The sequence below is a fragment of the Oryza brachyantha genome, chromosome 10 (assembly GCF_000231095.2).
Source record: "Oryza brachyantha chromosome 10, ObraRS2, whole genome shotgun sequence".
Classification (NCBI taxonomy): Eukaryota; Viridiplantae; Streptophyta; class Magnoliopsida; order Poales; family Poaceae; genus Oryza; species Oryza brachyantha.
In genome coordinates this window covers 1,698,068-1,721,820 of record NC_023172.2, presented here as the reverse complement: position 1 = coordinate 1,721,820, position 23,753 = coordinate 1,698,068, and the positions used below count along the sequence as shown (strand labels likewise).

Here is a 23,753-nt window from a genome sequence, read left to right as displayed (position 1 = left end):
CTCGACGGGTACGTGTATGGGTTGGAACTACCCGTGCTCGTCATACCCGATTGCCATAGCCTAAATGGTGACATAAAATTCGTGATTTCTCACATTTAGGGAATCAACGGTGCACCCGTGATTAGGGTTTGACCTGTATTTACACAGGCACTTCTTGATATCGCCCATGGCACTTAAATGCACTTTTCAGCTTGTACAAAAACTTTGAGTAAACCCGAACATACTCGGTACTAACTACTCGGCTGTAACTGTTAAGCTAGGCAGCATAACCTACCCCTCATGCAAGATAATTGTAATTATCTGTTTGGGAAAACACGGCTATTATATATCTCCAAACCACTCGGGTTCAAATCGCTCGAAAGAACAACCACAGCTGGTACCACTCGGGTACGAAAGCACTCAGAATAGTGTGTTGCTCGATTCGGGGCTTTCAATATTTTGAGGAATGCCTTCAGGTAACGGTCCATAGAAGACTCCATGTTTAATTGTTACGCATTTAAGCATAGAGTCGGGAGCTACCCCTAATATGTGCATCTTTGATCCACCTATCTTTTTTCTTCATTCGGGAGCCCTCCACAACCTCTTCAATCATCCTAGAGTACTCGGGATCACTCAGGAAGCACTCGGGGAGCGCCCAGGAAGCACTCGGATAACGTCAAGCATACTGTGTGAAGATACACCTGATGATCCGCAATCTACACCGATGATTTACGTGGATATGTACGACTCCGGGGGCTGCTGTGGAATACCTCTACTAGAGGTATCCGTAGACTATACATATACGTATGGTAGGGGGTTACCGAATAGGAAACCAATTATATCTGTATGGTATCAACCGGAGTTTGGTAACTGTAGGATTGCATGCCGCATATACCAGATCCGAGTTGTAACTAAATTAGGATAGGTCTTAGTCTAATTAGATTAGGACTTTACCTTAGCTGTAAGCTCTATCCCCCACTATATAAGGGGGACAGGGGCACCCCTCATGGGGACAACATATTCAGATCAGCTATCTTCTAGTTGAGCTGTCCACAATTGAACACAATCGCCAAGCAGGAGTAGGGTATTATCTCGTATCGAGAGCCTGAACCTGGGTAACCCTGTGTCTTCATTCTAACTATCGATCTTTGTGCCTTGCTAGCCACCCTATATATATTGTCGACATCCAAATCAACAATTCTTGTCCTTGCACCCAACCCCTTAGTCTAATTGACTTGTTTGATTATGTTCCCCATAGAGCTTGCTGAGATATAGTCATCAAATTTCCTGAATCATCATTACTCAATTCAGTCTGCAACTGTTCATCATCATTTTCAGATTCAATTTGCATCACATCCATCAGTTCCTTAACGACATGGAGTTGCACTGAAGCTGCACACTTATGATCTCGGCCCCACCTTTCCCCACAAGTGAAACACAGCCCTTTGGCCCTTCTGTAAGCCTTGAGAGCACCAATCTGTCATCTCTGCTTCTGGAATTCTTCCCTCCTGTTGGATTGCAGGCTGACCGAGAGGAAATTGGTGTATTGTTAGAAACTACAGTTTTGTTATGAACCTTGACACTGTTGGATGCATCACTCCTTTTTGGCAGAGTTGGTTTAGTTCCATCCATAGCCTCTTCATACAACATGGCAATGGAGTATGCCGAGTCAATATCCTGGGGATTCTAGACCATGACCACCACCCTAATGTCATCCCTCAAACCATCAACAAATTTTGTAACAAAGTAAAAAGTAAGAAGGTTTGACAGCATTAGCAAAAGAAGTAAGTTGATTCATGAGAGGGTCGAATCTTTCCACATACTCAGAAACAATACTAGTTTGGCAGATGTGAAAAAGCTGTCTGACGAGCATCTATTTCTTATCCTTCAGAAACCTACCCTCAACCTTTGCACAGAAATCTAGCCATGTTATGCCGATCAGACTAGCACGAACTGACTGTAACCAAAAAGCGGCTGCCCCAACAAATTAAGGGCAAGTCATGGGGGGTACATTAGCACTTATATCATGTGTACAGGAAGAGTGATCACGTCCAAAAGTGGGTGAACTGAAATCGCTCAAATGGAAGAACTGAGGCTTACCGCCTGGTGGAGTCGATTACCACTCTAGAGGATTCTTGGCGAAGTCAGTGGGATGTTTTTCCAACCCTTCAACCTTGGCTTGTAGCCCGATCACCACGTAATTCAGCCCTTCCACCCGTTTCTCGATCTCAGGTAATCTGGACTCGATCGCTCTCTTGATCGACTGGATTTCAGCACGATTCTGGGCCTCTGAATCCAATCGCTTCTGCTTCGCTTCATCCACCCTCTTGAGCAGGAGATCAAGTTTATCCCCTTGCTCCATGATCTTCATGGTCTGCTTGGTCAGATAGCGCGGCTTCTCCAGATTGGCGAACCCCAAACACCGTGCTCCAAATCAGGCCAACCCAGTTCGGGGAGTCGAAACTTTTGCGGATCGCAGCTGGAACAGCCGAATCCCACCCGTCCTGGTAATTCTACAGCCCAATCAAGAGAGTATGTGGTAAATTTTGGTGTCTCTGATACAAATTTTGTTAGGTCACCGCATAATCAACAACAACCGAGCACAAGAATTTTCAGGAAGAAGAAGAACTAGCTAAGTAGATAGATAATTGTGACTATTACAACTTCTCAACCCAACCGGGTGAGCCACCGCCACCGAGCCAAAAGCCAGCCTTCTCTCCCGGTTCTATCTGTTCCTATACTGTTCACCGTAAGCCAGCCTAGCCGAACCAGCTATACAACGAGACAAGTGATACGCATGCCGACCAGTGGCGTGCAGGCCAGCGTTACACGGCCCATTCCGGCCCAACTACTCGAGCGTTAGGCTTACGAATCCTGCGCGGGCGTTGGCTTGTCATCGTGTTGTCCTGTAGCTCGTCACCGGCATGCTCGTCCCTGACATCGTCCTCCCCCGTGAACCACCGGTGCTCCAGCGCCGCCTCCGCCGTCATCCGCTTGTCGTCGTAGAAGGCCAGCAGTCCAGCGAGCACCTCGCGTCCTGCCGGCGACAGCCCCGGCAGGCCACCGAACGCCAGCGAGTCCTTGGACCCGACGTCGTAGTCCCGCAGCTCCGACAGCTCGAGCAGGTGCTCCTCCACCGTCTTTGACGTGAACGCTGGTCCGCCGGTGAGGAGCTCGGCCATCACGCAGCCCAGCGCCCACGTGTCCACGGCCTGGGCGTTGTACTGGCCCTTTCCGGTGAGCTGCTCCGGCGCGTTATAGTGGAGCGTGCCGACCATGAATCTCTCGTAGGGCGGCGCCGCCGTGGTGGCCATCCCGAAATCGCATATCTTGAGCGCGCAGCCCGGGCCGACGAGGATGTTGCCCGGCTTGATGTCGCGGTGGGCCATGCCGGCGGCGTGCATTGTCCTGACGCCGGCGAGAAGCTTCCGCATCAGCGCGCGGGTCTCGGCCTCGGAGAAGGGACGACGGGCACGGCCGACGATGAGGTCGCGGAGGCTGCGGGTGCCGACGAACTCCATGACGAGGAACATGTCCCAGTTGGACGGGTTGGCGGCGACGTCCCTGAGCTGCACGACGGACGGGTAGCCGCGGCACGCGGCAAGGCAGTCGCGTTCGCGCACGAACGCGTCGAGGTCGGCCGGCTGGCCATGGTCGCGGCCACGCCGTGGGCACACCCACTTGACCGCCACCGTCTCGCCGGTGCGGCGGTCGCGGGCCCTGTAGACGACGCCGTATGTTCCCGCCCCGAGCGTCTCCATCCTCTCGTAGTTGAAGATGCTCGTGAACAGCAACCGTGGCTTCTTGCACGGCGCAGCAGCGGAGCAGGCGTCGCCGTCGGGCGCCGGGCGCTTGCATGCCATCGCGACGGCGGCCGCCATGCCCTCGTTCGGAATATGATCGAGTGGCGGGAATGGAGAGAGGGGGAAGGGACGGAACGGAAGGCAATGGAAGGGATGGCGTCCTGGAACCTCTTTATGTAGACGCCGGCGGCGAGCGGCCGGGATCAAGTCGGAGTCGGAGTCCGCGTGAGCGCGGCAACTGGCTCCGAAGTGGTTTGCTATCTCCTTTACTTTTGTTTCTTGTTATATGCTGCGAGATGATCTCCGTCTTTGGTTGATACCAATTCTGTTGCTGCCTATCATCTAAATAATTATTAAAAAAATTTAAAAATTAAAAGATGAATTAATATAAGATATGTTATTTTGTAAACATGCAAATTTGAATTTGATTTATAGTCTTCTACGGGCTCTGACAAATAAATTAATTAATTAAACTAAAATTAGTGCGGGCACATTCAAAGTTAAATTTGTTATTTTTTTACAACTTATGAAAAATTGAATTTTGAACTTTGTTTGTGGAGTGATATATCCAATATTAATCTATCCGATCAATTTTCTTAAATTTTAAATTTTAAATGATTATTTAGATGATCTATAAGAAATAAATGTATTTAACCGGGTGATGAAAACACTGTCCCTATATATTTGTTCCATTTGGTATTTACTCCCACAATTATATTTGTTAAACCTTTGTTAGTTCTGTTACAGTTTGCTTCAATCAAATTTGAACTTGAATGTTGTTGAAGTCATATTACATCATCTTGTCGATTTTTTAAAAATTTATAGAATTATTTAGGTAACATAAAATGAGTGGACGACGAAAACACTTTCCCACAGTATATGTTCTCATATCAGTCTAGCAATGTGTTGATCATCATTAGTGCTAAAGTCACCTGAAAATAAAAAAAAATGTCAGTGTATAAATATAGACACTCTGGATAAACGAAGAGAAAATCTATTATATAACACAGTCTTTCTTCAAATTTTATACTAAAATATCCATAGTACAAAAACTTTCAATTATTTTTCCAAATATTATAAATTTCATATTGTAAACATTATCTACTACTACTATAAAAGGGAGTAGTGGTGGTGGTGAATCTGCTACCTACCTCATCACCAACTCTCTTCTATTTTTTAAAAGAAAAAAAGTTGAGACATATATGTTAAACCAATTTTATTAACTATATTTTAATAAAATGGTAATGATATTTTTTAATAAGATCCCGTTGCAACGCATGGGTAATATGCTAGCTAGTACTATAAAAGATCTAAACTTTGGCCAAAAATTAGAATTTGATATTTGTAATATTTCTCCAAATTTTGGAAGTTTTCAATAGAAGGGTATTTCGGTCATTATAACAAATACAAACCGTACTAACGTAGGATAACTAGACTGGGACGGTAAATCGTAAAAGTTAAGAAAAACTTAATGGTATATCGTAGAACTAAACAAAGTCAGTGGTAAATCTAGAATTAGTCTAAAGCCAGTGGTAACGAATGTATTTTCTCGTAAACAAAGGAGCAAGAGCAACAATGCATTGCTTCCTTCTTGCAACTAACAATGTATATCTCTACTGCACAGATTACAGGAGTCCATTCAGGACACCACACACTACAGTGCTGTCCTTGATGACACTAATTATAAGTTGTTCTTCTCGGTCTCGGCTACGTCGGCGAGGCGCTTGAGGACGGCAGGGCAGTCGGCCTCCTCCGTGAACCACCGGTGCTCCAGCGCCGCCTCCGCCGTCAGCCGCTTCTGGTGGTCGAAGCTCAGCAGCCCAGCCAGCACCTCGCGCCCCGCCGGCGACAGCCCCGGCAGCCCACCGAACGCCGGCGAGTCCTTGGACGCGACGTCGCAGTCCCGCAGGTCCAACAGATCGAGGTAGTGCTCCTCCGCCGTCTCCGACAGCGTGAAGAGCAGTCTGCCCGTGAGGAGCTCGGCCATCACGCAGCCCAGCGCCCACATGTCCACGGCCTGGCCGTAGTACCAGTCGCCGACGAGCTGCTCCGGCGAGGTGTACCGGAGCGTGCCGACCAAGAACTCCTCGTGCGGCGGGATGGCCGGCGTGGCGTCGCCGAAGTCACAGAACTTGAGCGTGCAGCCCGGGCCGACGAGGACGTTCGCCGGCTTGATGTCGCGGTGGATAAGGCCGGCGCCGTGGATCGCCCTGGCGCCGGCGAGGAGCTGCCGCATCAGCGCGCGGGTCTCGGCATCGGAGAAGGGACGGCCGCAGAAGATGAGGTCGCGGAGGGTGCAGCCGCCGACGAACTCCATGACGAGGTACTTGTCCCAGCTACAGTTAGGGTCGACGGCGACGTCCCTGAGCTGCACGACGGACGGGTGGCCGCGGCACGCCTCGAGGCAGTGGCGTTCGCGGGCGAACGCAAGGGCGTCCTCCTGCCGGCCGCCGCCGCCACCTGGGGGGCAGAAGCACTTGACGGCCACCGCCTCACCGGTGCAGCGGTCGCGTGCTTTGTACACGACGGCGCACGCGCCCCTCCCGAGCGCCCCCAGTCTCTCGTATCTGTAGATGCTCGTGAGCGGCCGCGACGCAGTGGTGCAGGCGGCGGCGTCACCGATCGCTGGCGACACGGAGGCCATCGCGGCGGCGGCAATGGCAGGTGTCGGGTTGCTGGCGAGCGCGAACAGAAGCGGAGATGCGATGCGACTTTGCGAGGGGAATGAGTGAGAGGGAACGGAAGAGGAGAGGCGTGCATGGCAGCCAAGCTTTTTATCGTGGGTGGGTGATGAGTCCAACTCCGAAGCTGAGAATGAGTCGGACTCGGAATTCGAAGCTGACTCGTTGCAATTCGAATTTGGAGATTTATCATAGAAAAGGACTACCTGGAAATGGATTCTATATTTTTTTAACCTTCAAATATAATGACCATGGTTATGAAAAATTCTGGTCAATGTAGAGTAAGTACAGTTATTTGTAAATGAAAAATAATTTATAAATAAAACTTTTATATATGTAAAGGCTAAAAAATATACTGTGACAAAAAATCATAAAATCAATTAAAAACTTAATTTTAGCTTATAAGCATAAACAGAAACAAAAAGATGAGACGAGCTGCTCTTGGATATATATGAACGGAAAATAGCTACCATATTTGTTTTTAAATCAGAAATGAAAACTAATACACTAGATAAAAAAAGGTAATAAATATTTTTGATTTCAAATACAAACCAGCATGAACCTACACATAAATATTTATAAAATATAAAAAATATGACTAATTGAAATATTGAGAATCTCTAAATACAGTAGTGTTTCTTTTTGAAATATAATAAAGCCAAACACAAACATTGCTTTAAATTCAAATGATCTGATTTTTTATACTACACCGGTACTAGGTGTCCTAAAAATTTTATAGGGGTAAAATTGGAATAAAATATATAACATTATGATAATTTTGTGTTATGTATCATGTTAAAATAGATAAATATATATTACCAAAGTTCTAAATAAAATGTTTAATATACAGATTAAAATTTACTACACAGCTACCGCTTGTAGTGTAAGGGTAAGATTTTTGCTTGGAGGGGATGATCATTTTTAGTTGGTGATAAGATGATTTTTTTTCCGTTCTTGCTTTAGGAGAGTTGTATTCTTTTACTTCATCTAGTTAATTGGTAGGCGTTATATGCCTGTGAAAATCATAGTAAGTTCAATATTCTTGAAGCATGTAAATTTTTCTTACAAAAGTTGAGTATAACCCAAGCTACTATAAGACTTAAGACTGAACGATACTAGATTCCTCGGAAGTTTAGATCATACGGAGAATAGATGATGCATTTTGAAAAGGAATAAGAACTTCCCAAAATTTATGTTTGATTGACCTGTAAATCGGTCTGCATATCTAAGATCAATTGATCATAGTATCATACTGCTAGCTCGGTCAAAACTTATTCCATCAACTCATGAAGGACTCAATTAGCTGATGATTTTTTAAACGAAGTAGGGATTTACTGAGAGTAACATTTACTCTTTTTTTTTGTTAAACAAAAGCTCCAGATATGATAAATGAGAGCGTATAAAGCCTTCTCTATTTTTTCAGACAAAAACTCAGATACTAACAAATACTTACCATGTCAGAAAAACATTGATATCCTCTGTCTTTAATTGGCTTTATCTCTTCTGTTTTGCCGTTTCCTATCTTGTTTTGACGTCGCTCGGTTTTTTTCCTGGTACATGCTTCGAATCATGGACAGAATCCACAAGCTATAAAACTAATCCCTTTTCCCAGAGATTAACAAACAGGCAGTCATGAAGCAGGACTACGAGCTGATGATTTTATTGAACAAAGAGTAGTTTGAATTGCTTTCTAAAAATTGAATAGGATTCCATAAATATGTTTACAATGAATAGTCAGGGGAGTAATATTACATTGATTGCAATGCTGATGTGTTAATGCAATCATTAGGAACACAAGACTACCAAAGTACTGCTAAGTTACAGACTAGTCTCCCTTCTTATTCCGAAGCTAACTGAAGAGAAGCGTGGAAGCAGGGTACTCTGCTTTCTTGGCCTCCTCGGCGAACAAATAAGAACTAACTCGATGTCATCTGAAGAAGCTGATTGTATTCAATCTTATGGCCGCTTGTTTTGTGCTTCAGTTAAAGAAAGAACACTGACCTCCTAACCAACTATGATCTTCAGGGACACATAACACTTACCAATTAATTACTCTAGTTCATCTTTCCTTCTAGGCTGATATTACCAAAAAAAAGGTTTCTCTTTTTCTAATATATGATTCTGGGTGTTGCAAAGTAGGAAGGACATCAAGTATTTAGAAGTACTACTGTACTCCAACAAGAACTGAGAGTTGAGAAAAATCAACTGGTCACTAAGTGTCGATGGTTGATGTCGGCAATAAACTTATAGGGTTGTTATTGGGCTCAGAACTTGATGATTATGATGAAGAAGAAGACGATTTATCTAGGTTCAGGCTCACGGCTAGGCAAGATAATACCCTAATCCTGCTTAGCGATTGTATTAGAAGTGTATGACCGCCCTCCCGGTGGGGTGCCCGTACCTCCTTATATAGTGGGAGATATGTCTTACAGATATGGTAGAGTTTTAATATGATAAGACTAAGATCTATCCTAATTTAGATCTAGTATGTGCGGCAAGCAATCCGACAGTTATCAAACTCCAGTTGATACTATACAGATGTAATCTTATTTTTATTTGGTACCCTTACGATCTTATGTATTTACGTAGTCTACAGATACCCCTAGTATAGGTATCCCAAACTAAGAATCAATTCAAACAAGAAGCTGTTTTTTCTCTCCATTTTGTTAAACAAAGCCTCCAGATATGATAGATTAAAGTGTAAAGCCTATTACTCTATTTCTTCAGACAAAAACTCAAAATATGACAAATGGGAGTATTGTCTAAAACAACCTAATACTCCACTGTCATAGATCACACAGAAACTCTTACATGTCAGAAAAGTAATTTCTTTCTCTCTTCTGCAAATAGGCACTCATGAAGCAGGACTCAACAAGCTGATGATTTTATTGAACATAGAGGGCCTTGAATAGGATTACATAAATACTTACAAAGAAGAACCAAATGAATAAAATTACATTGATTGCATTTCCAATGTACTAATGCAGTCGTATCAGTTAGACATTGCTAAGTTGCTGAAAAACTAGACTATCTACTTCTCCCAAGTTAACCAAACAGAGGTACAAAAGTGTCACGCCCAAAAATTTACACCAAATTTCTGAACAATAGCATGTATTAAATCTCGATCCAGGCATCAGCCCGAGTACACACTATGACAAATCAATACACAGTTCCACGACTTAAAAACAAATAAAAACAATTATCTATCGAAATGCAGCGGAAAAAGAAAAACAAGACTAGACCATCCACTCTTCAGCTTCAGCTGGTGAAGACGGCTCCACACCACAGGCACTCTCGACGACGGACTGAACCTCACTTTAACCTTCGGAACAACCTTCTTCTGACACAGGCTCTGGCACTTGCTCTGGTGGGGAAAATTAAGCAAGGCTGAGTACAAACCACCGTACTCAACAAGTAACACCCAAGAGAGGGAGAATAATGAATGCAATAGGGTAACAAGGATAGGCTAAGGTTAAATTGCACAAAGCTGCAGTAATTTAGCAAAACAGTAGATAAAATAGACTGAAATAAAAGTAAAGTAAGTATTTAAAATAAACATCCACTGTCCAACGTTACACCACGTTGCAACAGGGTCAACCCTCTGCCCAACGTTAAACCACGTTGCGACAGACCCAAACCACTGCCAACGTTACACCACATTGCGCAGGGTCAAACCAGTTCCAAGATTAATAACATTATTAAAGGGATTCAACTAATCCCAGTGAGTCTGTCAGTTTGCCCAATAACCGCGGGCACGGCTATTCGAATAGTTTACTCTGCAGAGGTGTACAACTTTACCCACAAGACGTGGCTCCCAAGCATGTTACCATGCCCCAACGTATCACCACGATACCTCAGTACGGAAACCATGATAAGACCTTTCACCTAACCCTCCCTAGACAATCGCACCACGCTTCAGGTTTCACCCCCTCCTTTACACCAAGTCGGGCAGTCCCCTCTTGTGCCTTGGTAGATCCGGAAGCAGCAGAGGCTTTCGTTACACCACGATTGCCCGTCCATACTCCATCACGCCTACCCTTGCCTGGGTACGTCGAATAGGGACAAGTTAGATTACGAGTCTCACCGTTGCCCATTCTGGCTTGTGGTTAGTACGTGTAAGACCTTCAGGGTTTCCTGAGAACCGGTCCTTAATTGCCATGTGCACGACTCTCAAAACCATGCACCCACAACCCACCATAAGCAATATTTTAGTTGTATTAATCCTCAACGGGATATTAATAATGCTTACAACCATTAAAGGTCTATTATAGTGTAACAGTAATTAAATAATAATTGGTGAGCTAGTTGAACTAAGCATGGCTAAGCTTTGCCTAAGCCTATTTCTAGTCAAATTAACCCTGGGATGACAATAATAAATGGGAATCAATGGATATATTGGTAAATGCCTAATAGATAAATAAAGTAAATACATTTGAATACAATGCATGTTTGAATGTAAAAGCGGGAGATTTTATAAACATAGGTTCAATATGATTAAAGAAGGGTGCCACTTGCCTTGCTTAGACCCACGAGGAACTTCGGCGACGACTTCGAGAACAAACGGCGCTGCGACGGGGTCAAAACCTACGACAAACAAGGCAAAACAAGAAAAACAGGCTATAAAACTACTGAAACAGAGAAAGAAACTATTTTTAATGGATTCTTGGCATTTTTCTGGATTTAATGAAACTTGAATGGACCTAAACGGAGACTAGATGAATTACTTATGAATTTTAGAAGTTTTCTAGGTTTTTTAGCTAAACAGAAAAGTCCTAAATCAATTATTGCGCAATTAATGGGGTTGCTGACGTTAGCGAGGAGAGAGGAGGCTGACGGCTGACAGGTGGGGACCACCTGTCAGTGGGAGAGAGGGGAAGTGGGCGGCTGACACGCGGGCCCGGGGAGGAGAGAGAGGAAGGGAGGGCGCGGCGGCGGCTGACGGGTGGGACCCGCTCGTCAGCGAGGCTGGAACAGAGAGGAGGGGAACGGGGTCCGGCCGGGAGAGGGAGAGGGGCGGCAATGCCCGGGCGGCGGTGGACGGCGACCGGTGGAGGACGGCGCCCGGCGACGAGCGGCGCGAACCGGCGGGCGGCGGCGGATGGCGACGGCAGCCGGGAAGCGGGAACGTCGGCGGCGCGAGCAGCGGCGGCCGAGCGCGGCGCACGGCGACGACGGCACGGCGGGAAGCAACCACCGGCGACGGCTCGACAGCAGAGCGGCGGTTGGTGATCGGCGGAGGCGAAGGTGGTGGTGGACGGAGGGGCGACGGCGACGCAAAGATGGCGATTGCGACGTTTGGTGGCGAGATCGGTTGACGGCGTCGGGGCGGAGACAGCGACGACACGGCGAATGTGGGTGCACCCTGGCAACGGCGGGGTCGCGTCGGTGATGGTGAGGCGAGGGAGACGACACCGGGACGGACGGTGGCGACGGAGAAGGTAGTGACGTCGAAGGGACTGCGACAACAACAAGAGCGCGCACGCACGTGGCGGCTGCGTCAGCTTGGCAGTGGTGCCCGCAGGGGGAGAAAGAGGGGAAAAGGATGGCGGTGGCTCACCGGCGACGAGAACGGCGACGACGAGTCGGTGGGATCAGGTGGCGGCGGAGGACGTTGGCCGACGGCGAGCGGCGGGGCGCACTCGCGGTGGCACGAAGAAACAGAGGAAGGGAGGAGAGCGGGCTCACCGACGGACGACGGCGGTGAGGGCGCGAGCAGAAAGAAAGAGGGACAGTGGTTTGGGCCTGTTGCAACGTGGTGTAACGTTGAACAGTGGATGATTATTTTAAATGTTACTTTACTTTTATTTCAGTCTATTTTATCTTCTGTTTTGCTAAATCACCGCAGCTTTTGTGTAATTTAACCTTAGCCTATCCTTGTTACCCTATTGCATTCATTATTCTCCCTCTCTTGGGTGTTACTTGTTGAGTACGGTGGTTTGTACTCAGCCTTGCTTAATTTTCCCCCACCAGAGCAAGTGCTAGAGCCGGAGTCAGAAGGTTGCTCCGAAGGTTGAAGTAAGGTTCAGTCCGCCGTCGAGAGTGCCTGTGGTGTGGAGCCGTCTTCTCCAGCTGAAGCTGAAGACTAGATGGTTTAGTTTGTTTTCCTTTTCCGCTGCATTTCAATAGATAATTGGTTTCATTTGTTTTTAAGTCGTGGAACTGTGTATTAATTTGTCATAGTGTGTACTCGGACTGATTCCTAGACCGAGATTTAATGCATGCTATTGTTCAGAAATTTGGTGTAAATTTCTGGGCGTGACAAAAAGCCAGGGAACTCTGCTTTCCCTGCACTTGGGCAAACCACCGGTGCTCCATCGCTTCCGCCGTCGTCAGCCTCTTCTCAGGATCAAAGGCCAGCAGCCCGGACACAACCTCGCGCACCGCCGGCGATAGCTCCGGCAGGACATCCTCGAACAACTCCCTGAGCAGGTCCCCAAGGTTGTCAGACAGGTCGATAAGAAGCTCCTCCTTGTCATGTCGCCTCCGAACAGTGGCGCGCCGGTGAGGAGCTCGCCCATTATGCATCCCAGCGCTCACATGTCCACGACGGGCCATAGCACTGGTTGCCGGCGAGCTACTCTGGCGAGGTGTACGGCAACGAGCCGGGGCAGCACAGGTCGTAAGGCTTCCCAGCGGGCTTGAGGAACGTCGCGGCCCCAAAATCACAAATCTTGAGCTGGCCGACGACGTGGACGAGGACGTTCTCCGGCTTGGTGTCGGTGGATGACCCGCGAGTCGTGCATCTTCTTGGCGGCGACGTCGAGCTGCCGCATCATCGCCCGGACCAGGTCCTCCGGGCGTGCCCTGGGCATCTCCTCCCGGAGGCTGCTCCCTACGAACTCCATGACAAGAAAGATCTCACCTGTCTTACCGTCGGAAACGACGTTCTTGACCTCAACGATGGAGGGGTGGCCGCGGTAGGCGTGTTGGCAGGCGGCGTCGACCCTCAGCGCGTCGAAGTCGGGGGCGAAGCGGGCACCATCGTCCACCCCGAGGAGGCCCTTCAGCGCGACGTTCTTGCCGGTCCGGCGATCCTGCGCCCTGACCACCACCCCGAAGGCGCCTTGGCCAACCATGTCCAGCCTCTCACAGTCGTCGGTGCCCCGCCCGTGGGAGAGGGCACGCCGGTGGGATGTGGATCCCCCGCCACCGCGCGCTTGCGAGTCGCCGGAGCATGCATGATGGGGAGAGGAAGGGAAGAATCGGACGAGGGAAAGAGGCGGGGGCGTGATTTGGTTGGCGGTATGGCGGTAGACAAACATAATATGTGAAAACCGTTACACATTACCATCATACAGTGTTCCTCAACCATGTGTCACCTTGTATTCAATATAATCATCCGGCATACTTGATCATCTGAACTTTAGCTTCTCCCTAAGCCTATTCGTGATCCCACCGCCGTTGACCAATATTAACCTCCAAGTCATATGTATACACAAAAATAAACCCGCCGTTGATCTGACCCGCATTAATCACACACCCTCACACCAACGCTTTAAATATTTGCATACCAAATTCTATTATAAATCAATTCGCAAGTCCAATTGTTCATTAGAAAATATTAATCATGCATATGATCTTACAATTACAAACTAAATTATTTTTTTTGTTTTTGTAATCGTAATTTGACTGTGGTGCGTAAAATTATAATCTTGACACTCAATGCAATTAATAGTGTGTATCTTATTTTTTTTTCTCTCTGGCTGTGAAGAGGAGCTATTTTACATGGATATTTGAAAAAAAAAAAGAACAACGATAGCACAATGCATTTTGGTTCTAATTTTATCGAAAACATTAACAGTTAGAGGGCTGTTATTTCAAGGCATCTCGTTTCGTAACAGAATGATTACTATGAGGAACCAAATATGTTACCTTACCAGTATAAGATTTGGTATCACACCAATAACAACTAATGCCCGCACGGTGTTACTTAGTTGCTATAAATTGATACCAGAAAGATACAAACTGATACTCGGTTGGTATAAACTGATATTAGGGTAGTCCCAAAAATTTAAAAATAAAAACTAAAAAATCTTGGTGACCGTATGACAGGGCACACACAATACTGTTATGTTTTGATAGGAACTAAGGAGCAGCCATGTCGAGGAGCTTACATTGATATTTCAAAGAAATTGAGCAACAATGGCATTGCTTCTTTCCACCAAATATTTTAGCTTACAAATCACTATTGCACAGATTAATGCAATGCTATACGCCAGGATATGAATATGGTAACATAGTTTTGTGTTACTGTATCTCAAAAAATCTGTTACAAAAGTATATAGGAACATATTACCAAATTGTTAGTATAGCCTATGTTGCTATAGCATGGCGTACTATAACACATCTATATGTTCCACGAAGTGAGAGGAGGTGCTACAATAAAGTTGTAGTAACACATCCTTATGTGTTACGATAGGCTATAGTATCACATTTTTACAGTTATAGGAACACAACATGTAACATGTCTTTTTAGTTGTAGCAACAAGCTTGTAACACCTTTGCACTGTAACAAAGCAATGGTAAAAATTGATAGTACTATATATAATCCAAAATTAGTTTATTACATCTTCGCAAACTTTGCAATTCAGAAGAAGAATGGCATCACATGAAAGGACAATTGTCGAAATCAAATGGATTATAACGTATCAAGTTACAGTAATATTTACATAGACATTGTTTTCATCATTTGATAACTAAAGAATAAATTTGATGCCACAATCATTCAAAAGCAGTACATATTTCAAGCAGCTAGCTAGCTACTCGCAAAATGCTAAATTTACAAATATATCTGGTCCTTTGAATTCTCTATCAGTTCTCGTCTTCTTGATTAGAAACATTATGATTTATCCATCGATCTTCTGAATCTGTAGAAAATTTATTATCAAATATCATGATAGCTAATATATAATACAAGGTGTAGAAAGTTAATGTATCCATGCTTTCTTACACAAATTGAAGGCCAAGCAATCGACATTCCAGCAACATGGGCATCACCAATTGTCTTGCAATGCTTCAACGGTCGTACTAGCTCTTCATTTTCTTGAATAGGATGATTAACAACCACTTTTGTGAATTCATTACCTATCTCAACACCACCCGCTTTCTCTCTTGGGTTACTAGTTAGAAAAGTAGCATATGTCACACACTCTTTCTTACGATATTTTACGGTTGTCAAAATCACAGTGGAACCAACCTATAATATGATTGATATAAATTGAATGAGAATCACTATTTAGCTGCATAAACAAAAAAAATCAAATAGTACCATTTTCTTATATAATTTTTGTCTACCTTCATTGCAGAGGAATGCATCCTATTTGAGACTGTTTGTCCCTGCCGAGTTTTCTGACTGTCTTATTTCTCTCCACTGTTCATAGTCTTTTGTTGCTTTTCCTGTTTGTTCTTATTCAACTACAGAGTGAAAACAAGCTCTGTCACAACATATGATTTGGTTAACTAAAATTATACTCATTTATACAATCAATTATATAGGTTAGAAAATCTTAAATTCTAATATTGCAAATAATTGGAGCAAGAAATGGATATATCAAAAGAGGAAAATGTTCTATGTTCGCTCTTCATACTGTTTATGATACAATCAATAAAGATTAAATGACAAACCATGGTTCTGAAAATAGACTTCAGAAATACAACTGAAGTGTAACATGCATAATAAACTAGTACTAGTACAGGATTTTTGTTAGCATTCTTGTACCACCCAAATACGTCAAATATTTATAGCCATAACACACTATCTAACAATAAAATATTTTAGTCGGTAAGAGTTACCTCCTATTGATAATCATGCGCATAGAGTGGCAATGATGATGAATCATCTTGACGTGGTAATTCTTCATGATTATCATCCAACTGGTGCAAAATCCATAATATATGAATTAAACAATGTAAAATATTTTGTTGTATCTTTATGAAATAAAAATTAACGGCCTTGCCTCATAGTCATACCGCTCCATATTAGCCTCCTCGTGTATGTTAAGTTGTCCCCTATACCTTTTTCTGTTATGTAGCTGAATGGAGCAGCAAGCATAAATGTGTATGTCAATAAATGCGTAAAGTGACTAAAGGGAACTTAACAATTACTTGAGATATACCATTGATGTAATTCTTCGTTCACTCTGCAAATCAGCCTGCTCAGGTGCATCACATTGAATCCTCTGCACATTTGCTCAAATTTAATTACTATCATACATAATTTGGTGATAAATCTATAGTAGGTTGAATTTTGCCCAATACTTGATATAATGCATCACCTTCCCATGCAACTCTTCCTTGATCATTTTGTGCCAATTCTGGTTGCTTTTCAATGAGGTTCTCCAATTCAGCCTACAAGTGAATATTACATGCATACTATATAAGGTATAGAAAGTGCTGAATGAAAGGAATATGCATATTTACATACCACGTGTCCATTTTTATCTTTACCTCTTTTTTTGTGAGTTGCCAGGTAAACCACTGCTCTGTGTGGTTGCTTCTTATTTGGGTCATCCTGTCTCTGAAAATGGAAGGTGATAGAATAAAACAATGCAGAGCTAAATACAAATTCTTTACATCTCTAGTATTACTACAGCCAGATTGTTCATGGCTAAGGGCTTTATAAACTTAAACTTTGATATGCAAACTGCTGACTTATCCACCTCATATAAATAACCATATAGTATTAATATTTAAGAGAGCAAACTAACTCACCAAGTCCTCAGACCAACGAGCGTAACTTTTTGTCCCTGCTGAGTGGGTCTTTTCCAACGTTGCACGACTTCTCTTGTTCTTCTCACTAATGGCCTTTTATGAAAGCAATTTATTAATTTTGATGAATACACACCTCTTGGATTCTTTCACTCTACAACAATATATATGTCAATGAGATAGCAGCATATTTAATTGTAGATTTAATACCTTCCATTCAGGTAACCAGAGGTGGAGCGAAAATTGAGAAGAAACTCATATATATAAAAGCTAAAAATTGATTATTCTGACACTTAGGTTCTGTATGCAAGGATTATTAGTCTAATGATACATGTATAATTTGTACTTTCCACTGTCAGGATATGTAAACAGAGTCAGTTTGACAGAACTAGTTATATACATATGCTAGCAGGATAAACATAGTAAATAGGTTCACATTATTTTTCTCAGCACCACATAATATATGTCATTTTAACCCTATTCAGATTATTTGATCAGAAGTATCTGGAGAAACAATTTATGACCAGACAATCTTCTAATATACGGAGTTGTCATGGAAACAGTAGTTGGAGATGCATTTCATCGAACACATGAGATGCATTTGAAAGTAAGGTAGCAGAGAGCAGAGTGAAGGAATAAGTCTTGAGCTGTTTGGTCTTGGTCTTATGGTATCCTACTCTTGTTTTTTTCAGTTTCAGTTACTAGGACAGTGTCTAGGACAGGTTGTTAGGGTGCTCTAGGACAAGTTGTTAGGATGCTCTAGGACAAGTGGTTAGGATGCTCTAGGACAGCATCCTTTTAGGCTAGAATGCAGCTATAAATATGTATCCAACCTCCCCTCGGGATGGTATGACATTTGGTGATAAGTAACAATTGAGATACTAACATCTGGTATCAGAGGCACACTTTTCTGTAGGTTAAACATCTCTTGCTCCTCCCCTTCCCAAGCTTGAGTGAGCACTCAGCCACCACCAGCAGCAGCAGCAACACCGGCTGCTCCTCCTTCCCCTTTCCCTTTGCCTTCTCCACGCAGCAGCTCCCTGGAGACGCGCCATGTCCGACGGACAGTCTCGGCGTTCGGGCGCCTCGAGCACACGGCGTCAGCAGGACGCCAAGCTCGCTGCAGCACAAGAGCGCAGGCGAGCAGCCGCACAGACCGCAGCAGCAGCAGCAAGGGCAGCAAGGCTGGCGGCAGCAGAGTTGGCGGCGATCAGGGCGGAGGCGGAACCAGAGGAGGCAGAAGATGCAGCATGTGCGGTGGAGGGTGAGGTTGAGACCTTGCGCAGCAGCATCAACGACTCCATCGTTGGCGACATCACCGCCGACAGGGACCTTGAGGAGCTAGCAAGAGGAAGGGCGCGGGAGCGGACAGTACGGTGGGCAGTAGCCCACCCCATGGCGGCGGCGGTCCAGGGGACCACGCACCCGCCGACGGCGCCCCAAGCGAAGGCGCGTGCGGCAATGGTAGCCCAGACGGGCGTAGGCGTGCTAGCGGCAACCCAGAGAACGCACACCGCGGCGGCTACCCTCCCGGTGATGGCGGCCGGATCTACGGAGAGCGCGGCCCTCACAGGCAGCGCGACTCTCCCTCCCCTAACCGGCGCCATGGCTACCACGGCATCCAAGCGGTGGTCAGGGACTTTGGTCCCGGTGGTGGGTGGCCTACCCTCACCAAGACCAACTACATCGAGTGGGCCGCGGTGATGAGGGTGAGGCTCCAGGTGCGGCACATGTGGGAGGCAGTTCGGTATGGCGACGTCGACTACGATGAAGACCGACGGCACTGGATGCCCTCATTGCTGCAGTTTCATCCGAGATGCAATTTTCGCTTTCGCAAAAGCAGACTGCCAAGGAGACCTAGGACGCCATCGCTGCGGCACACATCGGCAGCGATCGCGCCCGCAAGAGCACGCTGCAAGCACTCTGCAAGGAGTGGGAGAACCTGGCCTTCAAGCCAGGTGAGGACATCGATGATTTTGCCCTCCGTCTCAACACTCTGTTGCAGAAGATGGTGCAGTACGGCGACGACACCTACAACGAGGAGAGAGCTGTCGAGAGGCTCTTCCGCTGCATCCCAGAGAAGTACAAGCAGATCGCCCGCTCCATCGAGTCTGTGCTGGACCTCTCCACGATGACAATCGAGGAGGCGATTGGTCGCCTCAAGGTCGTCGACGGCGATGAGCCACAACCCCTCTCCGGGCCCATCACCATTGGCAGGAAGCTCCATCTCACTCAGGAGCAGTGGGAGGCCTGCCAGGGTGATGGAAAAAAGGGGGAGTCCTCCTCGGTAGGCGGCCGCAAGCGCGGCAATCTACACAAGGGGCACGGAGGCGTCCAGGTCAGGTTGCGAGGACGCATCCGGGGTGGAGCCCGCGGAGGCGTCCAGGGCAGCACCACCGGCAACCGCAGGCCGACGCGAGACGACGCCTGCCACAACTGTGGCAAGTCTGGCCACTGGGCCAAGGACTGCCGACATCAAGACTTCCCTCACACAACCAACACACATGTCTTTTCTGCGCACTTTGTCCTCACTCATGCGCACCCGTGAAATGACTTCCCGGTCGGTCACCCATCCTAAGATTGCTCCAGGCCAAGCACACTTAACCTTGGAGTTCTCTCGAGATAAGCTTCCGGAAAAGAAGTTGCAACTTGTTGGTATGAATATCTTATCAAATCCTATTAAGCCTTGGGCTGGGATGTTACAGCCACCCATCACATGACCGGTCGACGGGAGTTCTTCACCGAGCTTGATCCCAGCGTCCGAGGCTTCATCAAGTTTGGGAATGTCTCTAGCGTGGATATCAAGGGCACTGGCTCCGTCATCTTCACCACCAAGTCCGGCGAGCACAGGCTGCTCACCGGAGTCTACTACATCCCCGCGCTGAGGAACTCCATCATCAGTATTGGACAGCTAGAAGAAGAGAAAGGCTCATGCGTGGTGATCAAGGACGGAGTCATGAGGATTTGGGATCGGCGCAAGATCAGGGAGCGCCGTGGTCGCCTTCTTGTCAAGGTAACCAGAGGCAACAATCGACTCCACATCCTCAACGTGCAGGTAGCACAACCCGTGTGCCTCGTCGCCCGCCCGGACGACGAGGCGTGGCAGTGGCACGAGCGCTTTGGCCATCTCCACTTCGAGGCCCTGAAGCGGCTCAGTACCAAGGAGATGGTGCGAGGCATGCCATGCCTTGACCACGTGGAGGAGTTCTGCGACGTCTGTGTGTTGACGAAGCAGAGGCGGCTCCCCTTTCCCCATCAGACGAGCTTCCCAGCCAAGGAGCGGCTCGAGCTCGTGCACGGGGATTTGTGTGGCCCGGTGACTCCGGCCACACCAGGAGGACGACGCTTCTTCTTGCTGCTCATCGACGACCTCTCCCGCTACATGTGGGTGACGGTCCTCGGTAGCAAGGGAGAGGCTGTGGACGCCATCAGGCGCACGCAGGCTGCTGCGGAGGCGGAGTGCGGCCGCAAGTTGCGCATCCTGCGCACCGACAACGGCAGCGAATTCACGACGGCTGAATTCGCATCGTACTGTGCCGATGAAGGTATTCACCGCCACTACTCCACGCCGTATAGCCCGCAGCAGAACGGCGTCGTTGAGCGGCGCAACCAGACGGTTGTGGGGATGGCTCGAGCCCTCCTCAAGCAGAGAGGAATGTCGGCTCTCTTCTGGGGGAGGCGGTGGTGACGGCCGTCTACATTCTCAACCGCTCACCTACCAAGGCTCTTGATGGCAGGACACCCTACGAGGCTTGGCATGGGCGCAAGCCATCGGTCTCCCACCTGCGAGTCTTTGGCTACCTCGCGTTCGCCAAGGAGCTTGGCCACATCGGCAAGCTCGACGACAGGAGCACCCCAAGGGTGTTCATCGGCTACACGGAGGGCTCGAAGGCCTACCGCATCCTCGACCCAGAGACACAGCGTGTGCGCACGGCACGCGACGTGGTGTTTGACGAAGGGCGAGGATGGACATGGGACAAGACGGTCGACAACGGCTCTACTCCGACGTACGACGACTTCACTGTCGAGTACATCCACTTTAGGGAAGCTGGGGGAGTGGGCAGCTCCCCTTCACCGAGCGTGCCTACCCCAGTCTCTGAGTCTCCACCAACTCCGGCACCCGCCACTTCGGCAGCGCCACGCTCTCGAGCCATGACTTTGGCTGCGCCGAGCTCTTCGCCGACACCACCACAGCCGGCGAACCCACGCACTCCGACACCAACAGCCACCCCTCAGGGCACGTCCACACCAACACCAGCTCACGTCGAGCGCAGCCCGGTGCAGTTCGCTACTCCGCTCTCACATGATGAGGAGTGCATCGACGCCTACCATGATGAAGAGCCCCTGCGGTACCGTACGATGGAGGACCTCCTCGGCGACCAGCCAGTGCCGGGACTGGTGCCTCATGACCTGGAGGAACAGTTGCACCTTGCGTGCAACGACGGCGAGCCTCGGTCCTTCGTAGAGGCCGAGAGACACGCGGCATGGCGCGCCGCGATGAAGGCGGAATTGGACGCGGTTAAGGAGAACCGCACCTAGGAGCTTGCTGACCTCCCTCATGGTCATCGTGCGATCTCTCTTAAGTGGGTGTTCAAGCTGAAGAGGGATGAAGCCGGAGCCATCGTCAAGCACAAGGCTCGCTTGGTGTCACGTGGTTTCGTGCAGCAGGAGGGGATCGACTTCGACAATGCCTTCGCTCCAGTGGCACGGATGGAATCTATGCGACTCCTTCTTGCGCTGGCAGCTCAGGAAGGCTGGCGCATCCATCACATGGACGTCAAGTCGGCGTTCCTCAACGGTGACTTGAAGGAGGAGGTTTACGTGCACGAGCCGCCGGGTTTTGCAATCCCCGGCAAGGAGGGCAAGGTGCTATGTCTGCACAAGGCTTTGTACGGCTTACGGCAGGCACCGAAGGCGTGGAATGCCAAGTTGGATTCCACGCTCAAGAGGATGGGCTTCGAGCCAAGCCCGCACGAGGCTGCTATCTACCGGCGGGGAAATGGAGGAAATACCCTGCTGGTGGGTGTTTATGTTAATGACTTGGTGATCACCGGCACCAAGGATACGGAGGTGACAGCGTTCAAGGAAGACATGAAGGCCACTTTTCAGATGAGTGACTTGGGGCCCCTCTCCTTCTATCTGGGCATCGAGGTGCACCAAGATGACTCTGGGATCACACTTCGCCAGACTGCCTACGCCAAGCGCGTCGTTGAGCTAGCTGGGCTCAACGATTGCAACCCAGCCCTCACCCCGATGGAGGAGAGGCTGAAGCTGAGCCGGGACAGCACGGCGGAGGTGGACGCTACGCAGTACCAGCATCTTGGGGAGTCTTCGCTATCTCACCCACACATGGCCGGACTTGGCGTTCTCCGTCGGCTACGTTAGTCGGTTCATGCAGCGACCGACGACGGAGCACCAGCAGGCTGTGAAGAGGATCATCCGCTACGTTGCGGGGACTCTCGACCACGACCTCTACTACCCGAGGTGCCCTGGAAAAGCACAGTTCATTGGGTACACCGACAGCGACCACGCCGGCGACATCGACACTAGCAAAAGCACGAGCAGGATTCTCTTCTTCCTTGGCAAGTGCCTCGTTAGCTGGCAGTCGGTCAAGCAGCAGGTGGTGGCCTATCCAGCTGCGAGGCCGAGTACATAGCGGCCTCCACTGCTTCGACCCAGGCACTCTGGCTTGCTCGACTGCTCGGTGATCTCCTCGGCCGAGACACTGGAGCGGTGGAGCTTAGGGTGGACAGCAAGTCCGCTCTGGCCCTGGCAAGGAATCTCGTTTTTCATGAACGGAGCAAGCACATCCGGGTGAGGTACCACTTCATCCGAGGCTGCTTGGAGGAAGGGAGCATCAAGGCGAGCTACATCAACACCAAGGACCAGCTTGCGGATCTGCTTACCAATCCCCTTGGGAGGATCAAGTTCCTTGAACTTTGCTCCCGGATCGGGATGGCTCAACTTTCTCACAAGACGACGCACGAGACTTAGGGGGAGAATGAAGGAATAAGTCTTGAGCTGTTTGGTCTTGGTCTTGTGGTATCCTACCCTTGTTTTTTTCAGTTTCAGTTACTAGGACAGTGTCTAGGATAGGTTGTTAGAATGCTCTAGGACAGGTTGTTAGGATGCTCTAGGACAAGTGGTTAGGATGCTCTAGGACAGGTTGTTAGGATGCTCTAGGACATCATACTTTTAGGCTAGAATGCAACTATAAATATGTATCCAACCTCCCCTCGAGATGGTATGACATTTGGTGATAAGTAAACAGAAAATTACCCAAGTTTGAGTGTCATCCTCTCACCAATGAGAGTAACAATTGAGATACTAACACAGATAACCATCCCTGCTCCTGCAATTCTTGACCAAAATCTTCAAAACACTTAGAAATAATCAACATATGCAATTAGGAGGTAACAAATCATTCAAGAGGAGTCCTCCGTGTGGATTTCTTGAATCCTGTGAGCAGTACTCACCAATCAGATGAGGAGTGATGCAGCACGGATCCAAATCTGTAGAGTAAATTGCAACAGAGCAGGGTGAGGGAATAGCCTCGATGAATCACCAATCCAGATCCCTAGGA

At 47.7% G+C, this 23,753-nt stretch overlaps 2 protein-coding genes and 2 pseudogenes across 2 annotated transcripts; all 4 read right to left on the bottom strand.

Annotated features, from left to right (window-relative positions):
* Window positions 1–2,095: 2,095 nt before the first annotated feature.
* Window positions 2,096–3,383, bottom strand: LOC121055536 (putative cyclin-dependent kinase F-2). The gene is made up of 2 exons (XM_040528221.1): window positions 2,849–3,383; window positions 2,096–2,406 (listed from the first exon to the last, which is right to left on the bottom strand). The coding sequence occupies exons 1-2, from the start codon at window positions 3,381–3,383 to the stop codon at window positions 2,096–2,098; spliced, it is 846 nt and encodes a 281-aa protein (XP_040384155.1).
* Window positions 3,384–3,412: 29 nt separating this feature from the next.
* Window positions 3,413–3,866, bottom strand: LOC121055535 (annotated as a pseudogene).
* A 1,470-nt stretch (window positions 3,867–5,336) lies between these two features.
* Window positions 5,337–6,018, bottom strand: LOC121055480 (putative cyclin-dependent kinase F-2). The gene has a single exon (XM_040527970.1). The coding sequence runs from the start codon at window positions 6,016–6,018 to the stop codon at window positions 5,464–5,466; it is 555 nt and encodes a 184-aa protein (XP_040383904.1). The 3' UTR covers window positions 5,337–5,463.
* A 1,436-nt stretch (window positions 6,019–7,454) lies between these two features.
* On the bottom strand, window positions 7,455–13,725 carry LOC102707247 (annotated as a pseudogene).
* Window positions 13,726–23,753: the final 10,028 nt, after the last annotated feature.